General features: G+C 33.1%; 1 protein-coding gene and 1 pseudogene across 2 annotated transcripts; both read left to right on the plus strand.

The window, feature by feature from the left end:
* Positions 1-1,537: 1,537 nt before the first annotated feature.
* Positions 1,538-8,705, plus strand: LOC128171822 (uncharacterized). Of its 2 annotated transcripts, none has more exons than XM_052837602.1 (7): positions 1,538-2,468; positions 2,977-3,029; positions 3,518-3,589; positions 4,126-4,227; positions 6,758-7,910; positions 8,046-8,323; positions 8,564-8,705. In XM_052837602.1, exons 1-7 carry the CDS (start codon positions 2,078-2,080, stop codon positions 8,687-8,689), a joined length of 2,175 nt encoding a protein of 724 aa, XP_052693562.1. In that variant the 5' UTR covers positions 1,538-2,077; the 3' UTR covers positions 8,690-8,705. The 2 variants fall into 2 exon arrangements, with proteins under 2 accessions (XP_052693562.1, XP_052693564.1); XM_052837604.1 differs by having other exon boundaries at positions 4,129-4,227.
* Positions 8,701-11,496, plus strand: LOC128171827 (uncharacterized; annotated as a pseudogene).
* Positions 11,497-24,168: the final 12,672 nt, after the last annotated feature.

Genomic DNA, 24,168 nt, shown 5'->3' on the forward strand with positions numbered 1-24,168 from the left:
CATGTATTACTTAACACTAGCATAAAGATTGGCGATTCTACCAAAATAAAAGGCCTAAGCCAAATTGTTGTCAATACATTACAATAGTGTGGTCCTGATGATACAAGTATTTCATTGTGTGTTGTAATGCTTTTTAGCTCACCTGAGCTGGAAGCTCAAGTGAGCTATTCTGATCACATTTTGTCCGTCGTCCGTCTGTCTGTCCGTCCGTCCGTCTGTAAACTTTTTACATTTTGAACTTCTTCTCTAAAACTGCTTATCCAATTTCAACCAAATTTGGCATAAAGCATCCCTATGGGAGGGCAAATATAAATTGCAAAAAAAAGTCCGATCTGTATTCAAAGCGGAGAAAACATTGAAACTGTAGAAAAAGGGGGGTGCATTTTTAAAAATCTTCTTCTCAAGAACTACCGAGGCAAATTCAACGTAGTTTAGCATAAATTATCCTTATGGGAAGGAAAATATAAATTGCAAAAATTAAGGGGTAATTCTGTTTCAAATCTAAGTTATTACGAAAATAATAAGAAAGGCGTAGTTCAATCAGTTTATTAGCTTCGGGCTCAGCATCCGGTAAAATGGGTAGGCAAGACTTGGCCTGGGCAAAACAAAAGATTGGCAGTTAATAATATGCCAATCTCATTAAAATTTCAGGATATTTGATGGACTAGTATATTTGTATTTGCTGTAGATATTGCTGAAAAATAATTTGTATTTGGAAATGACGATTGCCGATCTGTCCCGGCATTTATTTTGCCACGGCCCAGGTTTGCATACCCATTTTACCAAGACTCGTATTCCATACTTCTAAAACGAGGTTCTTTGTTTAAAGCAGCCATGACATTATACGAAAAAGGTCGATCTGACTATGATGAATTTGCTTGTTGTGCAACAGTTCGCGTATGAAGGGAAATTTTGAAACATGAAAAACATATTGGTGCCGATTTTGTGAAGTAAATTGAGGCTAAATAATTCAATGCGTTGATAGTTTTCACACATGACGTTGGTGTTAGCTTGTTCTGATTTTCGTTTCGTTTTCATTATTTATACTTTGTAACCTGGAAACTATCGTCTGTATTTCGTGATTTTTATGTATCAAATCAAACAGAGACCTCTGTAAATCAAACAGTTACGTTAACTATTTACCTGCGCAAATTAAGCAAAATCTGATGTAGGGGTACTGAAATACAATTCATTCTATCAGTAATTCGGCATTATCTTTTGCGTAATGGTAGATTAATGCAATAGGTTTTGTTGAGATGCTCGGCATTTTCTATAGTTTATTCAGTTTAAATAGAGTTTGATATCGCTTACGGAAATATGTAGGTATATACATGTATATATATGATTCATTTTGAAAAAATAAATTGTGTTCTTTATTTGTTATACATGTAGTGCATGTTTCTTGTGTTTAATTGTTTACAATTTCTATTTACTAACCATGTTTGAGTGTTAAGCTTCGAATTATAAGCAAGATACAGAGATTTGCTCACAATTCTATGTTTGTACACAGATCTTAAGTACAGCTATTTGTAAGAACCAGGCAGAAACATAGATGACTGATTCATGATAGTTAAATTGTTTGTAAAAATTGGTACAAACACATTAAAAAACATCTATATGAATATTTTTTCTTAAATATAATTTGATTCTGTGCACTGGTTTTAAAAAAAATGAACTCAACAAACACCATAGTTGCTGATTCAGTCTACAGTCTCTATTGTATAGTGGTTACACATTTAAGGTTTGTTTCTAAAAATCCTACATTTTCCAGGTATATGGAAAACAAAACTGTGTTTAATTGATTATGCAGAATTTATATCAACTGAAAATTCCATGGGTTATTCAAACTATGAATAAATATTACGATTAGAAATTATGCAATTTCATCAAAATCTAGTTATCTCCCTTTGTCGCTCTTCAGTGTTGGAGTTGAAAAGGGTACAGTGATGCTCTTCCGTGTGTAGAAGGTCATGGAAGGTGAGGATTATGCAGGAAAGAAAATGTAGTTTTATTTGAAATTAAGTAATATATTGAACAATGTAGTTAATATATTTCATATTAGGAAATATTAGAATCCATGGAAAGTAGTCTTGTATGCAGTTTTTCTTCATTTTTACCTGATAAAAGCAAGTGTACTACATCACCTTATTTCCCAAATGAAAACAGTTTAGTGTACGTGAAAAACTGTAGGAGAAACATTAAAAACCACCTCAAATCATGTAACATAGGAGATATAGCTTCTGAGGGACATTTGATATGTTACCGTGCTGGTGTTTTTTCGCTATTTGGGGACTATACCATCTGTCCATTTCATCGATACTCCCTTGGGATACGATGGAAGAAGAAGTCATCCTGCTCACACCCGAGTCACAGTACAACGGCAAAGGCAGAGGTTGGGAGGAGCATAACTTTGTCTATGTCTCGGCACCTTCATACAGTATATGGAATTATTGTCCCTATTGGCTCAGGTATATATATATGTATTGTATTTGTGTAGTGGAAGTTGCATATATCATGTCAATGAATAGATTTTGCATACATGTTAAAAATGCAGACACATATCAATTTATATAATATTGAGAACAGGATAGATTTCAGAATTAACATATCACTAGGCAGGGATCAACATAAATAACAATCTCTGTTATTTATGTCTCTGACATAGGCACTAAAACCCATCTTAATCAATGTATAAAATTTTTATTCTATAACATTTTATACAAGTAGTAGGTTATATGGAGATAAAAAAAAATGTTATATTGATTTAAATAGGGAGCACCTATAATTATGTGCGAAATGCCACAATTAATATATCCAGAGACATAAATAACATTTATTATGTTATTTATGTCTCTGAGATATCACTCTTGTATCTTCATTGAATGCCTTTTAAAAAATTCTATTAAATTAACTCACAATAAAGGAACATATTTTAGCTTCTATGTCTTTTATGCATAATTTAAAATACATTTTTAGGCTTGTGCAGTAGATGTAGAAAAAATGTAACCCAGGAAATGAAATGGTGCGAGGTAAGAAATAATTTTTATGTTTTATTTTAAAACAAATAAAACAATGAATTGAATGCTATTAAATAACTTATACATGTATGATATACATGATTGATTATGGGAATAGATGAGCACACATACACACACACATAAAAAACTTATTTCTGTATGCTATTTTAAAGTACATAATACCTAGTATATAAAACTCTAAAAATAATTTGGCTGCATTTTTAACAAAATGTATTTAAATTTGCTTAGAATAAAGGCAATGTATTTATCTGTTTGATCATGTCTATAATCAATATGATTATGATATTGACTTTATCGGAATCGCACGTCATACACAAATTAAACTAAAAACAATCGGGATCGGCATTTATAAGATAAAAAATTTATATCGCTGCATGGCCAAGTTAGAGTTCAAATGCATTTGTGTCTCGTTTTAGTGATTATTTTGGAGTAACAAACTATTTTGTCAAGCTAAATTTTAATATATGACATAATTTCAGTGCTGTAAAGATGCATCTTCTGCTCAAATTTGCAAAAATACCTCGGATGACACCCCTGAAGCAACCTTACAGGTAATGTTATCAATTTGTCTCTCACTAGTCTTCAAACAGCTTTATTTCATGCACTAATTTCATGTGCTTATAAAATATGAGGCTAATTGTAATAAAATCCTGAAGATAGTTGTGTGTACAACTTGTCAGAAACTTTCTAAAGTTTGTTTTAATGATGCATAAAAGTACAGTAAATCGATCAACTCTCAAATTTGGACAAAGTCAAATGATTTTGTTTTCAAATGATTTTGTTTTGTTTATACATTTCCATGTCACATGCACATTGTACATATGTTTCTTCTTTAACCTGTTATAAACCTTCTTTCTTTTTTAAATTTTAATATTTCTGAATTTATCTCTTTGAAAAGAGATGAATATTGCTTGGGTAATTTGAAAAAATATTATAAATTTTTGGAGAATTGATTGGGATGAAAAATTATTTACAGAAATACTGTAATGAGCAAAGAATTGGACTAAACAGTTTTTAAAAAATTGCATTTTAAAATAAAACCTGTATGACTTTGATCTTTTACTTATAAACATATATACATTTTCAGCAGTCCAGGAACCTCCAAACAAGGACAGAGAATTATGCTGAACAGTGCCATTCAGAGACAGAGAATTCCGCTGAACAGTGCCATTCAGAGACTTTGTCACAGGTATTTGCTTTGATACTTGATTCCCTAAAAATTGTATCCTCCTAGCCGGCACCCAATAGGGATCAGTCTGTCTGTCCGTCCATCCATCTGTCTTTCTGGTATCACTTATCTGGGGCATATTTTCTCTTCCCTTGGCCCAATCTGGCAAATACTTCACAGACAAAGTGCCTTCTGGTAAAGGTTGACTTGTGTAGTGACCTTGAATCAAGTTTTTATATCAACCTTAAGGGACTAGCAGACCTTTATTTGTCAAAATCCTTGTCTTGACTTTGCTCTCTCTCTCTCTTTCTCTCTCTCTCTCTCTCTCTCTCTCTCTCTCTCTCTGACCCAATGAATCTCAGACTAGACCAGAAGACTGCCAGTAGGTATTGGCTGTGAGGTGAGCATGAATCAAGTTTATTCATTGCCCATAGAGTACTTGTTTAATTAAGGGATGTGCAATGATCTTGACCCAAATTTAGTAGAGGTTAAGGTCAAAGCAGAATCCCCTGTAACACTTTTGTAAAAACAGGGCATCTCAATGATGTCTAGTGGTGTTTCATATGTAAAGTTGTCTTAGATACTGTCCTGTAAAAATTGAAGACTGGACATATATATATGTATATATATATATATATATATATATATATATATATATATATATATATATATATATATATATATATAAAGAGGATTTGTGATTTTTTAATATGATTATCCAGTAAGTTGAAATGGTGTTAATACTCACTAGACTTGTCAAGCAAATAAACTATATCAATTTATGCTAAATCACACAATCATCATAATTATAGAAGCTTTATTTTTTTCATATGGCTTAAATACACCTCTCGCAACAACTTGCATATAGAATTTTGTTGTTAAAGATGTGCATGTGATGTGATGATATTTCGGAACTTGTGCTTCTTTATGAAATTAAATTATGTGCAGTATTCATACATTACCACTTACCAGACATTCATTTTGTGTACAATAAATGTCAATTAATGTGGGAGAGTGGGGTATGTGAGCGTGGCCACTTTTTAGCTAGCTTTTATGATCACTTTTAGTCCAGCGTCCATCTGTCTGTTTGTATGTACGTTAACTTTTTACATTTTTGACTTCTTCTCCAGAACCACTATTAAAATTTGTTAAAATGGAGGGCCACTTCATTCAAGGGGAGATAATTAAAAATCATTGAAAATTTGTTGGTATTTTTTAAAATCTTCTCAAAAACCATTTGGCCAAAAAGGTGAAACTTGTGTGGAAGCATCCTCAGGTAGTGTAGATTCAAATTTGTTCAAATCATGATTTCCAGGGGTAGGATGGGGCCACAATGGGGATGTTGAATTTTTACATAGGAATGTAGAAGGAAAATTCTTCTTCTCAGAAACTGATCAGCCAGAAAAGCTATTAATCGTTTGAAAGCATCCTCAGATAGGGTAGATTCAAGTTGGTTCAAATCGTAATCCCTGTGGGTAGGGTGGGGCCACAAAAGGGGGGGGGATGTCAAATTTTTACTTAGGAATATATAGAGAAAAATCTTTAAAAATCATCTTTTATTTTAACACAATTTTTCTAGAAAAGCTCTTACTTTGGTCAGTTCAGATAGTGTAGATTAAAATTTGTCAAAATTATGATTTTCATATAATATGATAAAGGTGGTCTCATAATGGTGATACATCGTCTCGGTGAGCTTTGTAATCTGTGATTACCTATGTTTAAAAATTGTTTTTACTCTGGCTCCTGAACAATTCTTGGGCCTCACATAATCCATAAATAAACAATTGTTTAAGTCTGATCATCTTTTCGAGAACTGCTATGCTCAATACTAGTATATAATAATGATTGTAAATTTTGTTAAAAATAATGTAGTAGTGAGTGGGAATGAAACCTTAGCATAATGTTTCAATAATTTTCAAACATCCCTTGCATATTTAGTTTTTTAACCGGGTTTTCCAACGGAAAAATCTGGTTATTAAAATGGTGAAAAATGGCGGGCGGGCGGCTGCCAAAAGGATACCTCATTGTACGGATAACTCTTCCTACAGTTTTCAAGATAGGAACTGGTTCTTTTGCAGATCAATTGTACATATATCAGAGGTGTGCATATTGCTAGGATTTTGATTTCCGATAATTTATGAAAAAAAATACCAGCTTTTGAACTAAGTCATTTTTGGGCAAAATATTGCATAAAGGGTACCCTCATTGTACAGATAACTCCTCCTACAGTTCTCAAGATAGGTAACTGTTCTTTTGCAGATCAATTGAACATATATTAGAGGTGTGCATATTGCTAGGATTTTGATTTCCGATAATTTATGAAAAAATTTTTTTGGCAAAATATTGCATATAGGGTACTCCATTTCACTGGATACGGGTTGACTTGGATTATGGATACAGTTCACATAAAAGAAAACCTGGTTTGCTGTCACATTGACAGCTTTTCACTTGTATTTAGTTGTACAGCTTCTAAACCCCAACCTCCCTCAAAATCTTTAAATTCACTTGATGGAAAATTGTTTTTACTAATCATTTCAATTTTTTTTCACAGACAGATGAATCGACAACATATACTTTTTCACAAGAATCTAGCTGGAGCACTTCCTTAGAAGGACAAATACACCTCACAGATGGAATAGAAAATCTGAACAACACCTTGATGTCTCTAAGTGGTGGCCAAGTAAGCCCAATAAAGTTTCAGCTGAAAACTCCATTGAGGGAGGTCCAGTCTAGCACGAGAAGATATTTAAAAAGGAAGGCCAAGGAGGTAGTGCATACAGTTCTCAATCATTTGGCTCCAGGACAATCCAGTGATATGTTCCAGTTACTTTATGAAGACAACTGTCATGAGGATACAGAGCAAAGTGATAAAACAGAACTTGAAATCACTGATACAATTCTTCAACTCTATTGTGAAGCTGAAAACAATGCTCTCAAACGTCAACTTCTGTCCCTGCTGTCCTTGCCGAATGCACATAGTAAATCGAAACTTCAGAAACTCATTCCAGGACTTACAAAGTGGGAAATTGATCAAAGTCGAGCACATGCTGCATCTCATGGAGCAGGTTCTTTACCAGGACCTATGGAACCAGGATACCGGAATCGCATGAACAAAGAAAAGCTGGAGCATGCTTTATCTTTTTTCTTGGATCCAAAATTTCATCAAATTTGTTCATATGGAACAAAAGATTTGCATTGTGACAATGGACAGACTGTCACCATACCCCAAGTAGTGAGAACAACATGCCACTCTTCTCTCCTACAAATGTACAAGTCATACTGCTCTGAAACAGGTTTTGTTCCTTTGTCAGATTCTACTCTCTACAAAATTCTGTCTACATGCTCTGCAAGTAAGAGAACCAACCTAACAGGTCTAGACAACATTGCCACTGATGGTGCTGCAGCTGTAGATGACCTAATAAAAATGTGTGACCAATTAAAAGGATTAGGATCTGAAACAAATACAGTTGCCAATCTCACCACTGCCTTAAAATCCCTAAAGATGTACCTCAAGTCAGAATATAAATTTAGCGTGGGACTATCTAGTGGATGCCAAGATCATTGTTTGAAGTTTGCTTTGAGTCACCCAACCAATGTGCTGTTGCAGGAAGAATGTGATCATTCCCATGAAGAAATTTGTGGAAAATGCAACATCCTCAATGAAATAAACAGTGCCTTGTTTAATGAAATCCAAAATATCAGAAGTAAGTAATTTTTTTTTGCAGAGCAATATTTCAATTTTTTTAACAATTTTTTAGAATTAGAGCTTAGCTATTTTATATTCGCAACAAAGCACTTCATTTAACATGTATTTTAACATTCCCATTTTTTGTTCACAGCATCTGACGTAGCAGAAGAGTTAGCATTAACAGCAGAGAAAGCTCTTGAGAAAATATCAGATTGGAAAGCCCACATACTAAGGACTCAGAACCAAGAAGAGGGTAGATATAGAGCATTAGAAGAGCTGCAGCCACACCAACTTCTGATTATTATGGACTGGGCAATGAAGTTCCTTCCTGCACTTTATAGAGAAAAGCAGTCAGATTTTTTTGGACAAAAAGGCATGAGCTGGCATGTTTCTGTTGCTATATTTAGAGCAGAAGATGGATCTTTGAAGGTACCTTTCAAGATATTATTCAGACAATGTCACACATTTTTAATATATCAATGATATAAAGATTGAGAACTCTATATACAAATGATATACATAAGACATTGACTAATTGGACGCATTTGAATAAGATGGAATTAGATTGTCTTTTAATTTGATAGAGAGAAAACAATCTGTAGTAGTATACAGCATATTGATTATGCATGTATAGGTATGAAAATGATAAATCCAACTTTGCATTTATAGCACAAGACATTCAATCACATTTTTGGAGCAGTGAGGCAAGATTGGTTTGCTGTTGCATCAGCCATCGAGCACATCCTAAAGAGTATAAGAGTACAAATGCCTGGAATTGAAGAAGTTTTTTTTTAATGAAGTGACAATGCAGGTTGCTATCACTGCGGGTGCCTGTGGCTGAGCATGCATGGAATTAGTGAAAGAACAGGTGAGATTTCAATTGCCTGAAATGATTTTTCTTTATTGTTATATTTGGGTATAAAAGGAAACCATGATATTTTTTGTTGTTTTATTTTAAACAAACATTGGTTTATGATTGCATCATACATTTTTTTTGGCAGAATTTGTGCAAATGATGAAAGTAGTGTTTATAAGGTTTTAATAACTTTTTTTTCAGGTATCAGCATTGTACGCTATGACTTCAGTGAACCTCAGGCAGGAAAAAGTTATTGCGATGCCAAAATTGCCCATATGCGATCCAAATTAAGGATGTTTGTTTCATCTGGAGAAAATGTAACAACACCATTTGACATGAAGAAGGCAATAATGGATGGAAGTGGTGTAGCAGGATGTCAATGTGCAGTTGTGGAAGTTGACAGGAAAAACCAGACAATGACTAGTCATTGCATCAAGGGAATCACCAACATTAATAATCTTGCCTTTGAAGGAGATGATATCATTGCCTGGCACAGTTTTAGTATTGGTATTGGTATCAAGATAAAAAGAGAAGATGTCTTGAAAAGTGAGCAGCTTGACACAGGACTCATCATACTGTCTGACTTTGAAGAACCATCAAAAAACTATGGTGTGATCTCTCACATAAAAAAACTGTTCAGTTACACCAACCAGTATTTTCCACTGTTCTGAATTAGGCTGTAATCAGCAGTTTTCCTCATACCAAATACTTCAAGAGCATATTCTTCTGGATAGACATGTTCAAGAGAAAACATCAACTTATGATGCTCTACGACATCATTGGTCCGAGTTGTGTAATTCCAATTTGTTCATTTCTAAACAGCTGGTGCAAATAGGCAGAGATCACCATACCCTTGTGAAGAATTCATCAGTAGAGAAGCTTCAACAAGGATGGGCACTGAAAAAAACAAGGAAATTTGCACGCTTCTCTTCCAAAGTGAAAGATTTTCTCCATAGAGTTTTTCAAGAGGGCGAAGAATCGGGTAGGAAAGCAATTCCTGTTGAAGTATCTCAACGTATGAAATCTTTGCGAAACAGCACTGGAGAGAAGTTTTTCAATCACGATGAATGGCTGCAGCCTTCTCAGATTAACTCCTTTTTTTCAAGACTTTCTCTGAATGCAAAAGCCAAGGATATCAAGGATGAACCAGAAGAAGATGACCATCTGCGAGAAATACTGCAGTCAATATATGAGGAAGAAGAAAGAGACAGCATTAGAGATGCCATGACCTTAGAACTTGACAGTCCAATATGATTGTTTAAACTTGTAAATGTAGAAATATTGGTGCTGTCTTTCAATGATTGTTGGTTTGTTTAGAAAATGTCTGTATGTACATCTAACATGCATGGAATCATAAATGATATGTGGCAAAACCTAGGTGTATTTTTATATGTATTCTTTCAGCTTCTGTGGTTGTCATGGCAATAACAGTTGTGATAATGCATAGATATCTAAAAAGTAGATTTCAAAAGAAAGGAAATATACATGTGGATTATTTTTTTTGTATTAATTTTTATCAATTTTAAAGAATTAAAATGAAAAAAAGCTAAACTTTAATTTGCTCACAGTCATAATTACTAGCTAATAGACTCTTTGTGATTTTGAAATATTCCTTGTTGAAACATATTAGCACAGGACTTTACTTTGATTTATATATAGATATACACGTGAAAAGTCATTTCTACTTCAACTCTTTCTGTAGTCATTATGCTGCCATGGTAACAGAAATTTACAATTTATCTAAATTTTGAATTCTGAGGATTGGCATTCTCAATTCTGTATATTTGAAATTAATGAATGTTTCGTTTAATATCTCAGTTTGATCTTTTAGATATTTGACAAAATTTTATTTTACTCAAATACAGATTGTGATGATATTTTTTGTTGCTAAGGTAAAAGAGTAATACTAAGATTCCAAATGCTTTAATTCAAGTTTAAGATATGTATTTTCCTTGCTACATGTATATGCTCAAAATTTTTTAAACTTGTGCGGCTAACTGAAATATGCTCCCAAAATGTAAAAATTTAAGTTGTATTTTTAAAGGCAATTTTTTGGATATTTCGTTGCCATAGTAACAGTTTGATAGTTAATAAGTCACCAGTTTTATCTGTATTTTGTCATTTTTAGGATGTGTACTTTCTATCTTATATGCTCTATTTCTTTTTAAACTTGTATTTATTATTAGCAGTATGTCCACAAAATGTAACAATTTTTGGTTTTTTGATGAAAACGATATTTTGGGAAATTTTATTGACATGGTTACCAAATGCTTTTTAAAAACCCATCGGTTTTATCTAAAGTTTTAAATGTTCAAGGTGTGTACTTTCTATTTTAGGTATTAAGATTTCTTTGACAAGTGTTATTTTTCCACAACATCTTTCCAAAATATGATGATAGGTAGTGTATATGTAAAATTTGAATTTTCATATAGTTTCATCGCCATGGTAACACATTATGTATTTAAAAACCCATGAATTTTATCTTAAAAGTGTTTTGTAAGGGATGTGTACTTTTTATCCTCTGTGCTCAAAATTTTGGCACATGTGGCATTTTTACGTATTATGCCCTTGAAAATGTTTGATTCTGAGGAAAAACCTTAATGACGATTTCTTAAAAAACAACATGTTTTTAACTTATTTTTACCATTTGTTGGAAAGGTAGAATAATATTGTTATTATGATTAACAGTGAATATATTGGGCCATATTTACAGAAACAAAAATAAAATTTGTATAGTTTTGTTTAATTTTTTTTTTTAATTGCCGAAAGTAAGAGATTAATTCAAAATAGTATGTGTTTGGTGTTTGCTGTTCAGGTACATTTACATGGTGCCACGTTACCATGGCAACAAAGGTTGAACAAAAAAGTCATCATCTCCAATGATGTTCTGGTGGTCCATAAAACTTCATATTAAAATTTCATAGAAATCTGAGTTGGTCATGAATCACCCCCTGCCTGGTTCTTACAAATAGCTGTACTTAAAAGCTAAAAATTAAAAATGAAACAAAAATTGTCAACATTTATAACGAAAATTTTCAAAATCTGTTCTTCCAGAAACCAACTTATTGAATTGTAAACTTAACCTTTTTAGCTCACCTGAGGATGGGGCCACAATGGGGGGTCGAAGTTTAAAAAATAAATATATAGAGTAAATCTTTAGAAATCCTCTTCTCAGTGACTAATTGGCCAGAAAAGCTGAAACTTGTGTGGAAGCATCCTCAGGTAGTGTAAATTCAAAGATGTGAAAATCATTACCCCTGGGGGGGGGGGGGGGGGGGGGGGTGGAGGTGGGGCCAAAATGGAGGGTCGAAGTTTAACATGAATATAAAAAGTAAATCTTTAAAAATCTTCTTCTCAGAAACTAATCGGCCAGGAAAGCTGACACTTGTGTGGATGCATCCTTAGGTAGTGAAGATTCAAATTTGTGAAAATCATGATCCCCGGGGGTAGGGTGGGGCCACAATGGGGGATCGACGTTTTACATAGGAATATATAGGGTAAATCTTTAAAAATCTTCTTTTCAGAAACTAATCAACCAGGAAAGCTGACACTTGTGTGGATGCATCCTCAGGTAGTGTTAATTCAAAGTTGTGAAAATCATGACCCCCGGGGGTAGGGTGGGGCCTCAATGGGGGATCGAAGTTAACATAGGAATATATACAGTAAATCTTTAGATATCTTCTTCTCAGAAACTAATTCGCCGGCAAAGCTGGAACTTGTGTGGAAGTATCCTCGGGTAGTGTAGATTCAAAAATGTGAAAATCATGACCCCTGGGGGTAGGTTGGGGCCACAATGGGGGGTCGAAGTTTAACATATGATAATATACAGTAAATCTTTAAAAATCTTCTTCTCAGAAACTAATCAACCAGGAAAGCTGAAACTTGTGTGAAAGCATCCTCAGGTAGTGTAGATTCAAAGTTGTTAAAATAATGATCCCCAGGGGTAGGGTGGGGCCACAATGGGGGGGGGGGTCAAAGTTTAACAAAGGAATATATAGGGTAAATCTTTAAAAATCTTCTCTGAAACTAATCAGCCAGATGATTCTTTATAATTGTTAAGACTTTGGCCCCAGGACAATTCTTTGGCCTCACGAGAAGTTTCAGAGTTTGATGTACGTTTATATCCCATATATAAACCATTGTTAGGGATCTTTTTTAGAACTGCAATACTCAACATATGATATGACTATAAAATCATCCTGTTAGAAAGGGACTAATGATTATTAACATAAGAATATCCAGAGAAAAATGGATTTTATTTATACAGGATTTACATGAATTATTGTACATTGTCCAGATAGTTTCTATTATGACTCCATTGAGCTGATTTTATCATACCTATTGTTCCTCAAGTGAGGGATGTGGCCCATGGGGCTCTTGTTTATTATCTTTTTGTGTGTGTTAGTATTTTAATATGTTTTTGCATGATTTTAATTCTTTTTTTTTTTCTCGTTATAGATGTTTATGTAAGAGCCACCTGTATCATAGCAAAGATCCGAATAAAATTCAAAATTATATTGAATGTTTTTAATCCTTGAAGACAAAATTATTTTTGTTAGTGGGGGGAATTTATCATAACCGAAATTCTATAGAAATTGGTTAAAGTATATGAGTTTAACAGATAGCGTATGTTTATTTATGTTCATGGAGAAATGTGTTATTAAGTCCAGTGATGAGCCTGTCGACGCCGGGTCAGAAATCTAAATAAAACTCTACTACTGACCACGGTGCGTCAGATCATTTGTATGCACTTGATCGCATTTACTTATTAGGAGGAGAATGTTGTAGCGCAGTGTCTGTGTGTATAAAATGGGATGCGGGAAACACAGTTTTCCAGTAGTCTTCTGGAAGTGTCTTTCTGCCTCCTCTTTTATACAGGTAAAATGAATTATAACGCTTGCGCTTATTCTCAAAAGTAAAGTTAATAAATTCAGAGGGTTCAACTAATATTTTATTTTCAGAGATTTTTGTAATAAATATAAATGTTGATAAATTTCATTGTAATTGACATTTATTGTTAAAATGTCATATTAAATTAATAAAAGAGTAGTCATCTGGAAGCTGTCTTTCTGCTTCCTCTTTTATACAGACTGGGACACGGGCTACTTCCCATGTAGAGGAGGAGACATTCAGGAAATACCTTGGCTAGGGCACCCGCTATGTGTGGGGATGGAACAAACATCTCGAGGATCTAAATAAATAAAATATCATAACACTCCATATAACCCCAAGTGGACTTTAAGAAAACAGTACTGGGGGCGTTAGGATATAGGAGTGGACATTATGATAATATGTCGTCGATATACCTAAATATTGAGTTAAACGCCAAAGCAATCTAATTATTTTTTCAAATACAAGTTTTAGCAAATTCTGCTTCAAAAGAATACTAAAATATGTCTGCTAACAATGGGGCACACTTTGTACCAATGGGAATTCCAACAATATATAGCGAAGTATGTATGTGTACTCTTCTCAAAAGAGAGGTAATTCAATACGCGTGTGACATGCAAGATATCTAACGTGTTCTTTGTATGAGGTATGTGGGGTATAGTGATAAGTTCGGTGCACCGCGATTCATTCCTGCCGTCTCGGTGTACCGATCTGGATTGCGGTTCAAAGTGTACCCGATATGTATAAGCAAAAATGGCCGCCAATAAGACGCTCAGACAAAAAAAACCGAACCGTAGTATTTTGAATCAAAATCGAATCGAATCGAACGAAACCCTTATCGTCCCAGCCCTAGGCACCGGGATGTTTCTACACATAATTTTAAATGTCAAACTTCTGTTTCTTTTGAAGCATTAATTATTACGTGCATATTGAATTTACTTCTTCTGCATTAAAGCCTTTAAGGGAAAAAAGATTGTTAGATTTTTTAGCAACTATTGTATTGCTCCTTATTTTAAAAAATGGAAAGTAATACCGGAACAAAAAACAACACAAAGTAAAATCGTAGTTTAAAATACAGGTTATCAAAAGCACTTATGAGTAGGAAACGAAACTATAGCGAAGATATAAGTAAATAAGCTCACGGAAAATCCTACACACATTAGAAGTGTTAAACTTCACTGAACGCATATCAAAGTGTCGATTGCAGTTTAAACAAACAAAAACAGGTGGGGTTGTTCAATGTGTTGATTTAAAGGGACTTGGACACGATTTGAGATTAAAAATTTTATTTTTATTTTTCATCTATAAAATGGTTAATTGGTGCATTTTAAATGATTGATTAAAATATTGAATGTTAAAGTCAAGTTAAAGGCGAGAAACAGAGGTAAGAATTGATAGGAATGTAAACAAAGTTCGAGTCTTATAGTTGTATACAAAAAATTTAATGTATAGAACTACCATTAATTAGACAAAATGACATGTAAAAACAATTTAAACTAATTCAATATCTTCTTAAATACTATTACATGTATCAACAAAAGAAAGATACATTTGATTGAAATTTACACTATTACAACGAATATGTAAAAAAAATGACAACAATCGAGCTTTGTTTACAAAACAAAGAATTTTATTTGCATATCCACTGTTCTTTACTACTATTTGAAAGAATATTCGTTTCAACAACTTTAGATTAGATTCTATCGGTCACATATTTATCACTACTGTAGTTTTTCTACATGGTCGTTCGTTTCATTGCGGAAGCGAACTCATTTTCTTTCCCACTGTCAGTCCATACGGAGGAACTGCAATTATTTTTCTATATTTACATTCTACTGTGTTTTTCCATTAAATTCTGTGATCTTCAAATGCCTCTTAATGCAACAAGTAGTCAAAAGTCAAATTGACGAGTTTTATTATGACGTCACAAACGTTGAACGCTGTAAACTGCAACGTCACAAGCGAAAATCAAAGTTCACGCTTGTGGCTGTTACTTTTGCTCTTCCATTAATATTAACTTACCCTTAGGATAAGATAGGAATTTTAAGATATAAATCACATTTGCAGACAAGGCAAGAAGTTAAAATATGTAAATATAAGCATTAAATCATGATTTTTTGAAGTATACACTCTCATAACTGCAGCGGTGTGTGCATACAAATTCTCATAACGCGCTAACGCGCGTTACTCAATTTGTATGCACACACCGCTGCAGTTATGAGAGTATATACTTCAAAGAATCATGATTCAATGCTATAATAATCGCAATTGCTCTGTCCGTATACTATGACGCCATAAAGGTGTGACGTCATATACTTTTCCATGACGTTTTAGATTTAAACCACTATACGATACATCATGTGTTTTTCTCCAACTCCATAAAATTGATGTATTTAATTAAAACATGTCTTATAACATTTTAAAGGAATTACTGTTAAAACATAAATTATCATTGATTCTGTTAACAAATCTATGTGAATTTAAAAGATACATTACAGTCTGAATGTTTATTTTTGATGCGATGGCTAAATATCAAAGTCTTGGCTAATAAGGCTAGCGCGCATCGTGGAATATGCCAACAGAGCAATTGCTATTCATCACGCCATATTCACTAAATAACGTTGTTTATTTCTTGAATAAACTCTGTATCTTACTTATAATTTGATATTTGAGTTTCAAATTTTGACATAGCATAATAAACTACTATTTTTAGCAGTGTAAACATTGAAAATGGAAAAATAAAATTTGGAAATTTTGAGTCAAAACGTGTCCAAGTCCCTTTAAACGAATACTCTACAAATTAAGCAAGTGAAATGCGCCACAAGTGTTTTATTTAACATTATCCCACGGTAAAATAATTCATAAGAGGAACACCAGACTGCAATTATTTTGTTTTCATAAACGCTTTGGTTCGTATAAGCAATGATCTTATTTTTGTTGTAAACAACTGCCCGTTTACATGTATTGCATTTAAACTTTGAAGTATTCACTTAAGAAATAAACGACGTTATTTAGTGAACATGGCGATATGAATAGCAACTGCTCTGTTGGCATATTCCATGATGATTCATAACGCCATGTTCACTAAATAATCGTTGTTTATTACTTATATTTGCATTTTATCACTCGCAAATACCCTGTATTAGCTTAGACCTTAATATTTAACCATCGCATCAAAAATAAACATTCAGACTGTAATGTATCTTTTTAATTCACATAGACATATGGCCTCATAGTATACGGACAGAGCAATTGCGATTATAGAAAAATAATTGCAGTTCCACCGTATGGACTTACAGTGGAAAAGAACAATGGATATGCAAATATTGTATTATCTCTACTATGTCAAATACACACCGCATATTGGAAAGGTGTCGATTTAAAGTTATTTTCTGTATATTAAATATGACATGGTTTTGTGTTCCTCTTGGTTGTCGTGGTCATAGTAAGTAAAAAATGTTGTTGTTTTTTAATACAATCCATAAAGTTTGGCGCAAAATTTTCTTTAGTGGGCAGTTTTATAAATTGTTAGCCGCGCATAGAATACATTGATTAAATCTACACTAAAGAAAAGAACTTCAAAACTTTCTCATTATTTCAATATATATTTATTCACCAACGTTTTTTACTCGCTTCGAATTCACACATCATGTTGATATTTGGAATTCTTGGATTTTGTTTTTCATATTTTAAAATGCAACAAGTCAGAGTTATCTACGTATTTCCTTTGATGAACAAAATATATGACAAATTTTCAATGAAAAATTACATGTATTTGTAATAATGTTTCTGAGTTTATCCATGCAAATGTGATATTGTTCAAACATAAACTAAAGAGCCTTCTGTGATTAGCATGGATTTAATGCGCATGCGCAAAATTGTAAAATCCAAATAATCCAAATGATTTCCGGATTTTTTAAAGGAAGTTTCGTTGATTATTAATTAGCAAAGCTTGATTGAGAAAAAATAGAAACAAATTGGTAATTTTCAATTGCAAGTACCAATGATTTTTAGAATATATAAAACAAACGACAGTACTCTTCCGATTTCTCGGTATTAAAAAACAAAAATTCGAGTCTATTATTTTAATATAGTAGTATAGATACAATGTTAGCTTAAATTCTGCAGTTGGAGAGCGACGGTCAAAGCGCTCAATAAATAGTCAAAAGGGATGGAATATATTTAATTTTCCAGCTAGATGTAGATTTCTAACCCCCTCCCCCCTTCCCGCGGTCCAAAAACACCTTTATATAACATACCGTTGTGCCAAACTTCCAAAGTTCTAAAGGACTGTCAGTGCCGGGATTCGGTAAAGATTTTAGACAATATTTCGGGCCGAAAGCTCATCTTACCAAATTGAATCACCCAATTCAAACTTATAATGTTTTAAATCAAATTCAAAGAAAAGTGGACATTTATTTATTGAAAGAAGACTCAAGACTGAGTTTTTTCCAGAAATTGTATTTTTTTAATGATTACATGGATTTATTGATTTATTATGAATGATCTAGTGTAATTTTCTGTTTCTTATTTCTCTTAGAAATATAACGCAATTGCGATATTCATTGTAATACAGGGTACGTTAAGGTATCCGATCAATAATAGCCCCAGATTCAATGAATTTGGGTGCATAACAGATATGTTTGGGCTTAATGACCTTTTCCTTTTCTTGAAGAGTTGCCCCCTTAGCTTTTATTCTATAAAAAATTAATTTTTAAAACATTTATAGGGTTAAAATTTATTTTTATTACTTTCTGTATTTCTAGACCATAATGCAATCTTCATTAATTATTTACTGCTTAGTTAATGATATTTTTTTAAAATTTCTCTCGGTAAATCTAATCTAAAATGCTTAAAATTAATATTGAAGTATTAAATACACGATGGATAATTAAGTCCTAATATGTATCGGATACCTTAATTACGACAAACTTAAGTTGTTTCCGTCAGTATGGTAAAACAACATCCTTCTTTATGTAGAGTCATTGTGTGTCAGGTTCATGGGATTTAACATAATTTACTAGTTCCCCGTGACTTTCTGTTTGTTTAAAACAGTCATATACATACTCATCGATCGGAGAAAGGTTTTTTTTTAACATTTGATTATACATATATTTTACAGTTTGCTTTCATTCAGAAACACTTAAGGTGCATGTAATATATAGATCAGGTAGAGTCTTCTTCAGTTGGATATCTTATGATGTCCTCTATAAGAGATTTACTGCAAATTATACCTTTTAGTGTTTGTGCAATCGGTGTATAATTTTATTTATTATAAGTGCAAGCTGGTCAGCTTATCGGGCATAGCGTGTTATGTAGAATCATATTTTATTCAGTACATATCTCTAAGAAATTCAATTGTTTTAAAATGGCATCTGGTATTTCACCCCCCCCCCCCCCTAAAAAAAAAATATATATATTTTATTTGGCAAAATATCATATTTAAGCACTTATGCAGAAAGTAAGAAAAAAACAGTTATACACCATCAAACTTATCTTTAGATAAAACTTATCTTTGGATAATTTTAACAAGATGTACGGTACAAGATAACAGTGTGTAAGGTTTAAGCTCGCTATGGGCCGTCAGGTAAAAACAAGGGGTAGGTGTGCCGTATTCCCAAAGGTCCGCAAAATATAATTCCGAATAAATAAAAGCCAATCTATGCAGGATTCCGAATTTATTCGACAAGACTTGGCGATGGCAACATTCAAACCATTTAGGAGACAGGCATGCTACAAACGAATCGGAAATGGACTCAGACTCTGTGGAAGTCGAACGTGGCCGGGATTGGCCGCCTTATTCCGAAAAAAAGATTGATAATTGTACACTGCTATTTGTAAGGACCCAATCAGTAAGTGAAAATTAACAAATGGTGACATTAAGTAATCTGAATGAAAAGTTCATATATTATAGTAACTCAATGACCGTTTGGTGTCCTTCACATAAAAGACAGCCAATTACACACGTTTGTTTTAACAGATTAGCAATTCTTGAGACATAAAATTCCGTCTGTTTGAAATATACACATGGAGTCCTAAAAGTGTCTATCACTAAGTTAATAAATAACTTTGTTAGAAATAAATTGTGAGAAAATATTACAAAACTACGAAAGCCCTGAAGGGACATGTTAATTTTTTAAAAAAGCAGAAAGTAATTCGAGATCTCGATTTACACAACTCGTTCCCACAGATTATCAACTCGTTCTCTCGGATTGAGAATCCGTTATCACGAATTACTTACTCGTTCCCACAGATTATTAATTTGTTCCCACGATTTAAACAATCAGTTCTCTCGGATTGTAACTCGTTTTCTTGGTTTGAAAAATCTGATCAAACGGATTTCGTTTTGATGAATCCATTCATCTCTCATTTCCCTCATATTAATTAGTATCTAGGCACTAGAATGGAACATAAAGTAAGTATGATAATAAAAGCGATTAGAGAGTAGTTTTGACTAAAGTAATATATATTTATTATGTACCGTTATGTGCAAAAATGTAAAGTTCGATGTCTTTGCAACTATTAATTGTCTTAATAAATACTGGGATAGCTTCCTTTAATAGTTTAATTTCAATTGTATACATGAATATATTTTCTTGCAGGAGAAAATCTACAGCTTAATTCACCAGTACTTCCATTTCGACCTGCAATACAAAGATATTGTAAACATTTTATTTCTGAACCATGGCATCGTGATGTCCATTCGTCAGTTGAAAAGACACCTTAAAAATTTGAATCTTAAAAAAAGAAAATTTTTTTCCTATGAACAATCCGTTTTTAGTTTCGTGATCAATCAGGTGGAAACATCTAGACAAAATCATGGCTACAGATGGATGTATCAGAAGTGTAAGTTGAATGGTTTCAAAGTGAAAAGAGAACATATTAGACTTTTGCTGAAGGTGATTGATCCAAATGGTGTGGATACCAGATCGAGAAGGAGATTGAAAAGGCGACGCTATTGGTCTAAGGGACCCAATTTCTGCTGGCACTTAGATTCGTATGATAAATTAAAAAAATATGGATTATGTATTAATGGGTGCATTGACGGATATACTAGAAAACTTGTCTGGCTTATAGTTGGCCGATCAAATAATGACCCGAAAGTGATAGGGAGATATTATTTGGACGCAGTGACAAACCATGGCGGCTTTCCTGTGTTTATGAGAGGTGACATGGGCACAGAAAATTCACTCATTGCTGCAATGCAGAATTTATTTTCTAGAAACGAAGCATATGAACATAACTCTTTTATCTATGGGAAGAGCTCATTCAACACTAGAATTGAATCATGATGGTGTATTTTGAGAAAAGAATGCTGTCAAACCTGGATAGAAGAGTTAAAAGATTTGCAGAACCGTGGTCTTTTTACGGGTGACAAATTGGACACTAACCTGCTTCAGTTTTGTTTTATGAAATTACTTCAGGTATTTAAATAGGCTACTGTTCTATACACACCATTAAACATTTTGTAGAATATAAAATTCATTATTATTTAAAGCAACATACTAGTTCCACAGACAAATTATTCGCAAATAAGTTATAGAGAATACCAAACGAATCAAATGCTTCTGTATAATATTTGTAATACAGTATTTATTAACGATTTGTCAATTGTCTGTGGTATTGCAATATTGATATCAACTATTTTTTTTTCCAGAATGAGTTAGACGAAGTAGCACATGTGTGGAATGCTCATTATCTGCAATCCACCAAAGAAGGAGGTGTTCGAAGCTGTCCTTCTAATGTATATCTTTTTCCGGAACTGTTTCAAGTTCAAGACTATATTAGCCCGGCCAATGTAGAGGTTCTTGAGCTTTGTCGACGTGAATGTACAATCGAAAACGCACTTCCCTGTGACGAAGAAATATTTGAACTCGGTTGTATTTTTATGGAGGAACAAAACTTTGATCCACCGTTAAATATAGTTGAGGGAAAGGACCTATACGTAAATTTTCGTTCTTTGATCAGGAACATGATGTAGTCTTGAGATAAAACTGCCACCATTTTCATAATACAAGGAGATGCATTGATTGTGGTTTTGTTTATATGATATATATATATATATATATATATATATATATATATATATATATATATATATATATATATATATATATATATATATATATATATATATGACAAGTAAAGCCCATTAAAAAGCTAAAATTCAGTTGAACACATTTTTTTCAATTTTCAATGTTATTAATAAACAAGAGACCTCCAAGTTTCCACAAGAGTTCGTTTTGGTAATGTAAATAAATATTTTGATATATATAATATATATAAAAGCACAGAGAAACTCGTCTTTTTTGGAGCTCCACCTCCGCCCTGGCCGGGGCTTGAACTCACAGCCTCAGGAACCTATTCTCCTAGCAGTGAGCGGCAACCGCGCTAACCACTGGGCCATCTTGGCGAGACAAAAAACTTGCTTTCGATGACGAAGGGAAACTAGCGCGCTGGTCGCTCACTACACGGTCGTTTGTGACACAGGTGGAATGCAGTTAAACGACAATTTGAGAGGATCGGCACGATACACATTGCATAGATATATACATATATTAAGCACACACATTACAATAACTCTCAAATTGACATATACATGCCCATAGTGAATTATATACTAGTTAATATATATATATATATATATATATATATATATATATATATATATATATATATATATATATATATATATATATATATATATATATCATACCCCGTGCAAGCGCGGGAATAAACACTTTAAGCATTTTAAAATATGATACAATGCTTCTGTATATGGCCTCTATTCTTTTTTGATGCAGCTGACAACTTTTTCATTTTATTTCAAACCAGTATAGTGCGTCGTTTCTCTTTAGGCCAAATTTCACTAAATTACTCTCACTTACCCAAAAGATAATTTTAGATAAAAGACTGTAATCTTACCCGACCCGATTCAGACGAAAATTGTTAACACGATATGTTTATGTTTCGCAAATTGATGTATACGGTTTACTACCAATCTGCAGTAGAATAAAAATGTTTGTAATTTAAAATAAAATAATTAAAGATAAGTATATACATAATTTTGCATATCTTATAGTTAAGTTGTCAGATCCAAGGTAACTGCCCCATGTTAACTCGCCCTACACTTCCCGCCATGACGTTGATAAGTCAACCCGCTTTCTTAGTTACCCGTTCTGGAAAGGTTCTATCCATCAAAACTAAAATTGCACATTCAAGAAACGAATTGACGCATCTTATTTATTCAACATTTGTCATATCTTAATTTCTATGCACACCCTTATAATAAGTTCCCAGTAAAAATATGTAATCATTCAATATTATTTTATTGCATATATAGATATATTTTGATGCTAATTCACGCTGATTGGATCCGCCAAAGCGTGTTCACCACCTTACTCATTTTTGCTATTTCGGGCTGGTTTATCGAAAAGGAAAGAAGGTTTATTTCTCAATAATCACTTATTATGAAAAATTCAACTATAGCTTACGGACACCAACTCAGATGTGATGAAATACTAAAGGTATAAGGAATTACTCTGGTGCAAAAATTTCGTAGTTTATTGGCAGAATGCCCTTATTTATAAGTATAGGTATAATCCACTTGGTAATTCCCTTTTTAACTTTTTTGTTTTTAAATGTATGCTGAAATAACATTATGTTGAACTATATAATATATTTATACCCTTTGCAAATAACGCTTTAGGGGGTTATAAAGGAATCACCTTGTCCGTCCGTCTGTACGTATGTCCAGAGGGTGTATCATGACCTTGACCCAAGGACGGTTAGGCAAAGTCAAGGTCACTGGCAGGAAAAGTGAAAAATTTGTGTCCGGTCCATATCTTTCTTAAAGAGAACCATTGGAAGTTCTTACTTCACACAAAGATCGCTTATGTCCTGAGGGTGTGGCATGACCTTGATAAAAGGTTATTTGGGCACGGTCAAAGTGAAAAATTTGTGTTTGATTTATTTCTTTTTATTTAGAAACAATGTCATTGTTCGAGGTCATTGTTAAAAAAGCTTAACAACCTGTCTGTGTCACTTCTAGTATTAATGGAAATGATAAGAAGGTAAAAGGACTATATATGATAAGGGCCTAAAATGGCCCCCTAAAATGAACATCATCATTTTACTATCATTCTTTGTTTTCTTAGTACAGATATGTATGTGATGTGTTTACATAATATTCATTTGGTTCAAGTGCCCACAATTTAGAAATATGACATTGTAAAGACAACCTTTTCCCGCCATTTTTGCATTTTTAGCGTAAAACAGCTTGTTTTCAAGTAGTTTTTCCTTCCGAAAACATAGAGCGCATTCTTGAACAAATAAAATATTTTAATCAGAGATGTTTCTGGCCAAGACTAATAAGTGACCAAAAAATTTTCCTTGTTCAAGCATGCGCTCTATATTTCCCATTCGTAAATAGATAAGAAAAATGTCATTTTTTGGCTGATTTTGATTGAATTATAGAAATGGCATCACTTCTGACGTCATATACTGCCAGTGAGTGCAAATAAATCAA

This window comes from Crassostrea angulata, chromosome 2 (genome assembly GCF_025612915.1).
Source record: "Crassostrea angulata isolate pt1a10 chromosome 2, ASM2561291v2, whole genome shotgun sequence".
NCBI lineage: Eukaryota > Metazoa > Mollusca > Bivalvia > Ostreida > Ostreidae > Magallana > Magallana angulata.

Coding starts and splice junctions, on each gene's coding strand:
- LOC128171822 (XM_052837602.1), top strand. CDS start 2,078: ATGGAAAGTAGTCTTGTATGCAGTTTTTCTTCATTTTTACCTGATAAA. Junction 3,030..3,517: donor AGGAAATGAAATGGTGCGAG/GTAAGAAATAAT, acceptor ACATAATTTCAG/TGCTGTAAAGATGCATCTTC. Junction 7,911..8,045: donor TGAAATCCAAAATATCAGAA/GTAAGTAATTTT, acceptor TTTTGTTCACAG/CATCTGACGTAGCAGAAGAG.